The sequence below is a fragment of the Aquarana catesbeiana genome, linkage group LG10 (genome assembly GCF_042186555.1).
Source record: "Aquarana catesbeiana isolate 2022-GZ linkage group LG10, ASM4218655v1, whole genome shotgun sequence".
NCBI classification, from domain to species: Eukaryota; Metazoa; Chordata; class Amphibia; order Anura; family Ranidae; genus Aquarana; species Aquarana catesbeiana.
Genome location: NC_133333.1, coordinates 64,989,373 through 65,001,407, shown reverse-complemented (window position 1 = coordinate 65,001,407; position 12,035 = coordinate 64,989,373). Strand labels below are relative to the sequence as shown.

General features: G+C 40.8%; 1 protein-coding gene across 2 annotated transcripts in view; it reads left to right on the top strand.

Annotated features, from left to right (window-relative positions):
- The window catches only part of TRPM4 (transient receptor potential cation channel subfamily M member 4), a 604,715-nt gene that overhangs the window by 423,213 nt on the left and 169,467 nt on the right, over window positions 1–12,035 (top strand). For both annotated transcript variants that reach the window (XM_073602273.1, XM_073602274.1), the window contains exon 17: window positions 2,102–2,533. In XM_073602273.1, the coding sequence (XP_073458374.1) occupies window positions 2,102–2,533 (432 nt within the window). The remainder of the gene's footprint in view (window positions 1–2,101; window positions 2,534–12,035) is intronic.

Sequence of the window (12,035 nt, the reverse complement as noted above, 5' to 3'; positions counted from 1 at the left end):
ATGTTGTGGCTGTCCCTATGAGCTGTCCCTATGAGCAGATAACTGGTGTGGGCAATAATCAGCAAGCAGGAGGAGGGTCAGGGAAAGTGCAGATCCACGGCATAAATATATAGGTGTAGCACCCTGATGTTTAGGCAGGGTTGTTTGAAAATTATTTGCCAAGTGATGCCTAAGCCAATTGTTAGGTCAATTGATTTCACCCTAATTCTGGAATTGCTGCGCTTCTCTCTCCTGTCACTAGATGGCCGGGTATCTGGTGACATTAGAGAAGACAAAGGCACTGCAAGGACAGATTAGGAATGAATGGGGTGTCTCAGCCAATGGGCAGGGATTTTCTTGGGTCCCTTGGCCTGCTGGGAGAACCTATTTATTTGGGTGGAGTCAGGTGATCGGGGTTCTGTGCCACCTGGACGGCTGTCTAGGTGGACGTGTGTCGTATTGCCCCGGGCTGCTAGGCCAGAAACCTAAGGGCTATCCCGGGAACATCTGGCTACTAGGCTATCGGAGAGCCTCTCCAGAAGTAGTGCAGGGTTGGGACTGCAGGCTTGTAGTCCAACCAGAAGTAACTGTTCTGCCAGCTGGGGAACCCGTCCTGGTCAGAGGTAGAGCGGAAGCTGTCGCCACAAAGGGACCATCCTCCTTGCTACCGGAGACCATAGTGAGTGAGCTGAGGCCAGTACCAGAGGAGAAGACTTCTCACCAACCGGGGACAGTGAAGAAGTGGGAAAGCATCAAGTGCCAAGTCAGGGACCCAGCGGAACAGCAGAGGTGACGCTTGTGGAATGCCAAGCCAGGGACCTAACGTGTCAGCAGGGATGAATCTAAAGGAGTATCTGTGAGTGCCAAGCCAGGGACCCAGCAGTAGCAGTGAAGCGGGGGTGAGGCTTGAGGAAGATACTGAAAGCTACATTGAAAGCTACTTTGAAAGAGCTCAGGGGTTCTACGGCTAGTGGATCTCCAGTCTAGTGAGAGAGACTGGGAGTTTGTTGTATGAAGACCCACAGTGAGTTAGTGTGGGGTACAGAGAACTGTTCGTGTTGCAGATAGTTGACGACCTTTACTGTTAGTAACAGCTACAAGATTGTTGCCATAGGAGACAGCAGTCCTACCTATACAGAAGTAGTGTCCAGCTGGAGGACTTCATCTGTATAGCTGTCTACTTAAAGAAGTTTCAGAGTCTGCCAATTAACATTGCATCTACCTAAGGGTGTCCGGACCCTAATCCTCTCCCACAGTTCTATTTAAGAGACAATAAATCTCTTTGCATTCAAAAAGTGTCTGGCGCCCACCTTTTCATCTTGCATTAGAGAAAATTTGTTGAAGACTACCTATTAGATACCATGTCAAGACAGAAAACGAATGTAAAAAAGAAAAAAATGTAAAAAAGTGATACAAAATGTATTAGCTTATAAGATATACAAAATTACATATAGAGATTTTAAACATCTCTATATGTAATTTTGTTTCTTATAAACTAATACATTTTGTATCACTTTTTGTATCTACTCCTCTATTTGATTTCAACCCTTGCCCATAAAATCCCTGGGGCACCTCCTCTCTTTGTTTTCGTTCAGCTTGCATTACATCCACCATGCCTTGTAACCCACTCTACACTGATCTCAGCTGTAGTTAACTCTGGAGGTCACCATTGGGCTTCAGGGGCCCGGGACTTTGCTACATAATATATAATAAATAAGTAGAAGCAGGGAGATGCAAGTAGTGCTGTCCTCCGGTAAAAAAAATCCTTTTTAAAAAACAGCACAGTAACAACATCACTAAACCCCCCCCCAATGTGGATGAGAATAGTAGTCTGAGACAGCAGTCAGTGCCTCTCACATAGCAGGTTTACAGCTATGAGCCTATATGCACAGGAGTGCCTATGCATATTGACATACCAGGAAGTGTACTGCTTTTTTCAAGAGTAATTTGAGACAAAAGGTAGATCTTTCTGGGCAACGCTTGGGCACAATTAGCATTGCTGGATATTCTCTAGCAAATCTTCACCTTTTGAGTTCAAGTCCACTCAGTGGACAAATCCCACACAAATTGGTTTCCTTTTTTTACACTGTGGTTATAGATTACATCTTTAATTTCTTTTTAGGGAGGAAATAATGAGGGAAAAAAATGAGCTTTTGGAGCTGAAACCTGGCAAGGCAACAGACTTGCACTCAGAAGTCCCAGAAGTGGAACTGACTAAAGAGAAGCCCCGGCCTCAATGGATGAGGCGCTGGAAGCAGTTCTGGAGTGCCCCTGTCACTGCATTCTTTGGCAACGTAGTCATGTACTTTGCCTTTCTCTTCCTTTTCTCCTATGTGTTGCTCATGGACTTCAAAGAACCACCACCCATTGGTCCATCCACTGCAGAGATCATATTGTATTTCTGGGTTTTCACCATGGTGTGTGAGGAAATACGACAAAGCTTTTTTGTGGGGTCAATGCCAGTGACACAGAAGGTCAAGCAGTACTTGCAGGATTCTTGGAATCATGTGGACATCACAGCCCTGTTACTTTTCATCATTGGCGTAATCTGCAGGTAAATCAGCATGGAAACATGGCATTGTAAACCTTTTTAATGGTAAAGTGGATATTTCAAGTGGCTCTGTCATGCAAAATGTATGTACTATAATTGTCCTAATGCAACCTATAAATTATAGGATAAATATACATTGCCTCGAATGATTTGGTGATCATTTGTTCATATTATGGCACCATACACTTTGACAAAACCCACCCTTAAAACCTTCAACAGTGCTTTACAGTTGTCAATTAACAGATTATTTTGTATGACAGAAAAGGTAGTGGGGAACTGCATGCTTGCTCTCCCCCGTACCTCAGAGGTCAAAGCATGTTGTGAGATGCCAGCAAGCACTATGCAAGAATCTTATCTCACAGTATAGGCATCATCAGGTACCCTTTGATGCCTACTATTCATGCCTAAGATTATTCTTACATTATTGCAAAACAGCAACAGATTCACACCAACAGAGTGCCTTAAGCCATTTAATATAGTTTACTTAAACAGCAAAGTACTTCAGAACTCCAAAACACATCAATAGCAGTGACAACTAAGAAGTATGTACATTAGTGATGAGCCGGGCGTACCCAAGTTTAGTTCATGGTACGTTCGGCGAACTTTACTGATGATCAGATGCTGCATCTGAACCCCATTAAGATCAACGGGTGCTGAATCATGGAAATCAGTAATGGAAATTGTCTAGGCTAATAGGCAGGGAATTATCAAACAAAGGGCATAGGGAGCTGGGGAGTACCCTGAGGGATATGTACCAATGCAAACATTTTTTTTTTAAATACCTTTTTGGGGTAGCAGTAATTTTATTATTGCAAAATTCTTTTAATAACCTGCTTGGGGGATGTCTTGAATCTGCCTGTGAATAGTGAATGTGTATGATGTATACTAGCTATTACAGCAAAAGTGACATTTACAAAGGGAAAAAAATGCAGTTTGAATTTCCAGTAAATATCAGTTTCTGGCTGTCTAGTGCTGTTTGTAAGCAATAGGCCATAGAATCCCTTCAACTATACCAGCAGACTCTTATCCTAGATTAGTTACTAGTATAGATGTTAGTGGGGGACCCCATGCAAAAAAACAAAGAAAAAACACAGCATTTGGGCTTCCACTAAAAAATACAGTATACATTTTAAGGGTAACCCCACGCAAAAGCCCCCCCCAAGATAAGAATGGGGTCCCACGCAAAATCCATATCAGACTTTTATCTGAGCATTCAGTCTGTTAGGCCAGAAAACCAGGCCGGGGGGAAGGGGACCAGCGTGCACTACCCCCAATTCATATCAGGCACATGGGGAGGGCACCTTTCCAGGAACCCCCTCCTACACCCCACTTTGAGATCCCCAACACTGCATTGCTCTGTGATCCCCTAATACCGCAAGGCTTTAAGATCCTCGAATATGTGTATTATGGGAAGGTTCCCCCAGGGGGCTTTGAAACAGCAAAATAGGCAAGTCAGAAAGGATTTCTGTAAAATATTTTATTGGAAACATGTAAGGTCAATAACATGTTGCCGTATCAAGCCGTATAAACTGGTCAAGGGATAACACTACCATTTCACATTTACAGAAAGCAAAGCAAACACAAAATTACAGCATCACATGATCATTAGTCTGTTGTGACGGGGTCCCGACACGTTTCGACCCATGTGGTCTTCATCAGGTCTGCTATAAAGAGATATATTTAGTATCTCGAAAGAAGGAAATATTCCAACATGTATTCATTTTCATATATGCAAGGTATAGTTACCACTGAAAGGTGAAAAGAGATCTCTTGACCATAAGTTTAAAACCGATAATCCCCGAGGGGACATACTCATTCGTGTCCCAAAAGAGGGAAGGATCGATCGAATGCGACTTGCAAGCAGTCACGCCGAGGACAACCTCAGAGGGTAAGGGAAGCCAACACCTGCAGCAAATTCCCAATTATATCAATGCACCAAAAGGGGATTCCAAAAAGTCCTAACCTATTACAAAATGTCAGACATATTCCAATTGTTCATTAGTATATGTCTTCTTTATGAAGATCTAGAACATTAAATGCCAAACAGATTCCACATGTTCATTAGGTATGTTCATATATTATAGTTATTAATTTGTATTAAATTAGAGTATGTATATGTTGTTCTGACAATAGTATGGTGTTGTGTGATAGGAAAAAAAAAGAGTGAGGTAGTGTATGAAGGGAAGGAAGGGCCAAAAAACAGTGGTGAGAGTGATCTAGTGAAAGGGGTGCAAGTGCACGAACCATAAATATGGTCTGACAACATGAGCCAGGTATATGTGAATGCTATAAAGCATAGGTTGACTAGAATGGGATGCCTGGCTTCAAATCTAAAATGAGCCAGAGAATCAATAAACAGAAGCAAAGATGCAATGTTAAAATGTATTTTAAAGATGGTAACCTGAAAAGGCAAGGTAGGAATAAACCATGGTTATATGGAGTACTTACATGGAGCCATTCGTGTGGAATGACTGTAGGTTCTTGATCCACATGCAGCCTAAAGTTATTTATAGGGCTTCCTGGAGTCCACTAATAGGCTGCAGGTGCCGACCACTCACCCCACCTAAAGCTGAGGACACCCTCAGACCCGGTTCACACAGGGGCGGCACGACTTGCAGGTCGCCTCGGCGAGGCGACCTGCAAACGACTTCCGCGGCGACTTGCAAAACGACTTCTGTATAGAAGTCTATGCAAGTCGCCCCAAAGTCGTACAGGAACCTTTTTCAAGTCGCTCAAGTCGCAAGTCGCTCCGATTAGAACGGTTCCATTGTACAGAACGGGAGGCGACTTGTCAGGCGACTAGGTCGCCTGACAAGTCGTCCCTGTGTGAACCGAGTCTCAGAGGGTGAGGGAGGCCAACACCTGCAGCAAATTCCCAATGATGTCAAAGCATCAAAAGGGGATTCCAAAAAGGCCTAACATATTACAAAGTGTCAAACGGATTCCAATTGTTTATTATCAGTATAGGTCTCCTTTATGGAGATCTTATTAAGTTTACATCATTAAATGTCAAACAGATTTCATGTTTATTGGGTATTAAAGAGGAGGTCCACCTAAAAAAAAAAAAAAAAAAAAAAAAAAAAAAAAAAATTAGCCAGCAGCTACTGCAGCTGCTGACTATTAATAAATGGACACTTACCTGTCCCAGGGTCCAGCGATGTCGGCAGCCAAAGCCGATCAATCGCTCGGCTCTCGGGTGCTGCCGCCACCATCCTCGGTGAGGGAATCAGGAAGTGAAGCATTGCGGCTTCACTTCCTGGTTCCCTACTGTACATGTGCGAGTCTCGCTACACAATCTGGATGGTCCCTGCTGTCTCTGGGGGGGGCAGCAGACAGCGGGGGGGGGGGGGGGCGTAGACTCCCGTGGGAGTCTATTTCCAGAAGTGGGTGCAAATACCTATTATTATACAGGTATCTGCACCCCCCTCCCCTCTGAAAGGTGCCAAATGTGACACCGGAGAGGGGGGGTTCCGAAAAGTGGAAGTTACATTTTTGTGTGGAACTCCGCTTTAAGATGTTCATATATTATTGCAGTAATTTATTTATGTTAATTTGATAGAGTGTGTATATGCTGTTCTGACAATAGTATGGTGGTGTGTGAAAGGAAAGGAGTGATTTAATGGGTATGAGTTGAGTGGATGTGTTGTGTGAAGCTGGAAGGGGAAGAAAGATGGAGTGAGTGCAAGGAGAAATTTGCAGTGAGACAAAAACGTGTGAGGGCGTGAGTGGTGGTGTGAGAAGTGAAGGAGTGCTGAAATCTGCAAAATATACAATAAAAAAAGGTGTATGACATGCTGATGCATGTAGAGTAGAATAAGAAATAAATAGCGTTTATTTCTTCAAGAAATTATGAAAGGAATCCTACCAAGGAGATATTTATCCGAAAACACTTATTTGATAGCTAGAGATGTAGTAATATTTGATTTAAGAACTTTCTCCTATTTTGTTTTATATTTTGGATATATGATTGAATTTTCCAAGTTATCAACCTCCAGGTTCAGTTATGTATTTCTTAATGAAATGTCTCATATCACAATGTATTTTATATCTTTTAAAATAAAATATTTTGAAAGTAAAAAAGAAATAAATAGCAAAACATGTGAAAGAAAATGCAGGTGCCAGTGGGGAAGTTGTATGTGGGGAGGAAAAGACAAAAAAAAAAGGTCCAAGTATGCTAGGGTGAAGATGATCAACTAGTGAAAGGTTTGTGTGTGTATGAATGCTATAAAACATCAGTGGACTGAAATTAGGATGCCTAGCTCCAACTATATAATGAGCCAAGGCAAAAATGCAGTGTTGAGGTATATTTTAGCAATGGTAATCTGAAAGGGCAAATTGGGAATCGACCATAATTAAAAGAAGTACTTACATAAGGCCATTTATGTAGAATGACCATAGGTTCAGGGATGCATGGGATCCTGTCTTGATCAACATGCAGCCTGAGGTTATTTATAGGGCTTCCTGAAATCCACTAATAGGCCGCAGGTGCCGACCTCTCCCCCCACCTCCAAGATGTAGCATCCTGGCCGCCGGAAAAACGGCCACAGCTTGACTGCCTCGGCGTCCCGGAAGGCAAAAGATCCTCCAATAGTTACATAGGTTGAAAAAGACAAACTCTGGTCCACAGTCCAACTAGTTCAACCAATTGAATGAATAAATAGAAACCCTCCATATACACAATCCTTTTTTTTTTTTTTTTTTTTCTTTTTTTTTGGTACATATGTACATAATGCAAAATGACAATGTTTACAGATCCAGAATAAATAAACTATGTATATGCATTACGAGCATAAACTTGATCATGTAAAATAACTGGGTGATAGATTTCTGAGCATGAAATTACAGTAATATAAGTGTGTGAAAATAGAAGAAAGGGTTGGTAAGGAAAAAGTGTAAAGCTGAGTAGTTTCTTTTAGATGATGGAGGGGGTTAAGGAAATATCATCAAATGGGAAGAGGTGTGAATGTCCTAAGCATTATAATGATCATAAGGACTATTTGACATTGTAATAAGAGTTCAATGTTCTAACACGTTAGGTCTATAGTTAGATAAAATATGCAGGAAAATTACATTTGTTTGGTCTATAACATCAAAGTGTTAAGAGATTGTTAGAATATGTAGGTGTGATTTGGTGTATATAACCATAAAGATGACTCTGACTGTCAGAGTATATGAAGATTTCCAGTGAGTGAGGATTAAGGATTTTGCTGAATTTAGCAGGTGTCTCGTCAGTGAGTTTTTGTATGGGTAGGAGTTTATATGTAGTAGGCAAGAAGCTGGATTCAGTTCCATTTTTGTTTCAGTGATATGGATAATCCATCTTTTAACCTTGTGACAAAATTCGGATATTGGAGGGCACGTCCACTGCGTAAGGATGTGCCTTTTTCTGAATGGCAGTGCTAACACATGTCAGAGGCTGAAGGAGATCAACTCTTGATTTTACATGGTGTAATGTACCACTGCACAAGGATTTTGTAAGAGATTTCTTGCATTCGTGTGCTTGTGAGCAAAAACACTGTCTGTCATTCGTTTAATTTTCTTTCCCAAGCCTGTTTATGCTTAGCATTCAATACACTCCTATCCTGTGTAAGCCATGAATATGATGTAGTTTTGCTAATGTGCGATTTTTTTTTTTTTTTTCTAGAGGAGTAAGAGGTCTTCTAAAATATTCCTTATGTGTACATACGGCCAGTAATTAAGATTGGTTCCCTTTTTAAGAGTTTCAAAAGATTTTATTTTGCCTTTGTGGATGCATTGAAGGGCAAGAAAGAGGCATGTCTCGATCTATACGTGGGAATGCTTTGTTCTGTATGCCCGGAGGAAAATCTGGATTGTTTGCAATTTGTGAAAGGGGTCCAGGTGTAGTAGAGTTTGTGAGTTTTGAATAATTTGTGAAAAATTGAGTGTGGTGTTAGTGGATGATATTTATAGGTTTAATGTGAGGGGGCACTATTAAAAGGACCGTCGTCCAATGATAAAGTGCAAATGTAAATAAAGTAAGTGGTGTTGTGCTGTATACAAATGATAAAATTAACACTGCAACAGTATTAATGTGCAATGTGCCATAAGGTAGCATACATCTTCAGTATATGATAAACTTATAGTGAATATGGAAAAAAAAAACTGAATCAATAAAAAGTCCTTTTAAATAAACTTCAGTGCTTGTTATCTTCAATGTGACATCAAAGGTAAATAATCTGTGACCCACTGTGAATCATACACCCAAACTGCTCAATAAGTCGATTCTGCTTACCAGATGGATATGACCTCTTTATTTAAAAAGGTCATACAGCGCTTTTAGCAAAGTGTAAACTTTAATACTGGAGACTTGTTCTTGATATGAGTACCTCCTCCGCAAGTCCATAAGAGAGGTATATAAAAGATGGAAAGGGAACCAAATAGCGTAATCCCGTTTTATTAAAATATATATTAAAATACAAAGCAAAAATGCCTGCTTACATCAATAAGTGCCTTAACCCGGCACTGAGGCTACTCGCATGCTGACTAAAGCAATGATGCCTCCTGGCTCACGCTGACTTGTCGGCATGCATTTCAACGTCCAGCACAATCAACCAGAGACCCGGATGCAACATGACCAAGATGCGCCTTGCCGTATGTTTCGTATTGCTATGTAATCAGGAAGCATTCTTGGTCACTACAAGGCATTCGACTAAATAGCATGGGAGCGCACCACGATTGGAGAGGAGAACCTGTCTGTGTGTACCCAGTAAACCATATATCATACATTGGTATGAAAAAGTAATATATACATATGAAAAACATTGGACAACAGTCCTCTTAATAGCACCCTCACATTAAACCTATTGCGATCTAAAGTAGTATCCATCTACCTTAGCTAGGGGAACAGCAGCTTTCCTTTTACCAATAACTGGTGCAAGGTATTAACCATTTCTTTGGTTCTTATTAGAACATAATACTTACCCAGCCATGGATGTTTGATTTCATGAAAGAAAGGAAAATGAATATTAAGTGTTTCCAGTGGGCTCCCAGTCCTACTATAGATTTAGAAATGGGTTTCAAACAACTCCAACATGATATGGAAAGGCAAATTAGGCTGTGGTGGGACATTGCTTCATTTGATGTGTGTGCATATAGGGAAGAATCTTACACCTAGGAGACCGCGATGGGATGTGAGTCCCAATGATGGTATTGAAGACTTATGCCCTGTACACACGGTCGGACATTGATCGAACATTCCGACAACAAAATCCATGGATTTTTTTCAGACGGATGTTGGCTCAAACTTGTCTTGCGTACACATGGTCACACGAAGTTGTCGGAAAATCCGATCGTTCTGAACACGGTGACGTAAAACACGGACGTCGGGACTATAAACGGGGCAGTAACCAATAGCTTTTGTCTCTTAGTTTATTCTAAACATGAGTGGCACTTTGTGGGTCGGATTTGTGTACACACGATCGGAATTTCTGACAACGGATTTTGTTGTCGGAAAATTTTATAGCAAGCTCTCAAACTTTGTGTCAGAAATTCCTATGGAAAATGTGTGATGGAGTCTACACACAGTCGGAATTTCCGACAACAAGGTCCTATCTCACATTTTCCATCGGAAAATCCTATCGTTTGTACAGGGCATTAGGATTATTAGATGAATGGTACCAGTTTTTCAATTCTTGCGTGCAAAAGCTCATGCAATTGATGACTAGAGCTAAAAATATAGCTCCGAAGACAAAATTGGCAGAGCTTAAAGAAAAAATGGAGCATTCATGGGAATCAATGATTATTTGGACAAAGCACAAAAGTTACAAACTTTCTTATCCCAAGTATGATGGTGAAATCAAATAAAAAAAAAAAGTAAAAAATACCAAAAGGACATGCAAGATTTTTAAGAGAACCAGGTATATAAATGGTAGGAAGATTTGAACCCAAACAATTCCAAGGAATCTTCAGTGGAGAGAGAAGTACAAAATATTGTTGCATAGATGGCTAGAAAATTTTACTTCGAACCCAACTCAAATTATCCAATGCACCATTGGAAAATAGAACACTTGAACACCATAATACTATGATTATGGTAGGAATCATTACCCACCTAGGCCACCTTATCAAAATTAGTACCACCAGGGGGGGAAATGGAGGGGTGGAAGAAACCCTACAGGATCCCACCTACCCCACCCCATTACCCCAAAGAATGTACAGAAAGAGGGAGAAAGAAAAAGAAAACAAGCCAATTGACTTTAGGCATTTTTAATCTAGCAGGGATCCAATTCTCCGTGGAGGAGATGGAGGTATTGGCTCCAAGGTTTGAAATTTTGCACCAGATAGAAATCTGTAAGTTTGATTTATTTGTTGATATTGAAAAATATGCTAGGAAATTGAATATTAAACATTTCACAGGGCAAACAAACATTCCCCCATCTGCACAAGGGGATGCTCCTCTCCAATTGTGGCACGCTCCCATGCTATTTAGTCTAATGCCTTGTAGTGACCAGGAACGCTTCCTGATGACGTAGCAATACGAAACGTACGTCGAGGTGCTTCTTGGTCACGTTGCACCTGGGTCCCTGGTTGATCGTGCTGAACGGTGGAACGCACACCGACATGTCAGCATGAGCTGGGAGGCACCATTGCTCTAGTCAGCACGTGAGTAACCTCAGTGCCGGGTTAAGGTACTTATTCATATAAGCAGGCATTTTTGCTTTGTATTTTTATATATTTTAATAAAACGGGATTACGCTATTTGGTTCCCTTTCCATCTTTTATATACCTCTCTCATGGGCTTGCGGAGGAGGGATTTATATGAAGGATATCTCCTCCAGTATTGAGCAAGTTTACACTTTACTAAAAGTGCTGTATGACCTTCTTTTTAATTTAAATATCCATCTGGTAAGCGGAATCTACTTATGGAGCACTTTGGGTGTATGATTCACAGTGGGTGAAGGATTATTTACCTTTGATGTCACATTGAAGATAACAAGCCCTGAAGAAGTTTATTTAAAAGGATTTTTTATTGATTCAGGGTTATTTATTTTTCCGTATTCACTATAAGATGTTTATCATATATTGAAGATTTATTCTACATTTGTATACAGCACACCAACAGCACTTTATGTTTGCACTCGCATTTGCACTTCATCATTGGATGACGGTCCTCTTAATAGCGCTCCCTCACATTAAACCTATTGACATCTAAAGTAGTATCCATATACCTTAGCTAGGGGAATAGCAGCTTTCTTATTACCAATAACTGGCACAAGGTATTAACCATTTCCCATCTCAGTGGATGATGTTTGATTGTTCCTGGGTTGTTTGAAGGTAAGGTCCATGGTAAAAGCTGAAGTGGATAGGGGGAGCAGGAGTCTTCTAAGTTTACTCAATCTGGTGAAATGAGCGGTATAATATTTTTTAAAATCCGGTAATCCCACTCTGCTCTTTGCTATAGGGTGGGTGAGTAAATTAAGGTTAATCCTAGGTTTTTTATTAGCCCATACATAATTGTGTTGTAGGGTAGAAAGGCGTTTAAAGA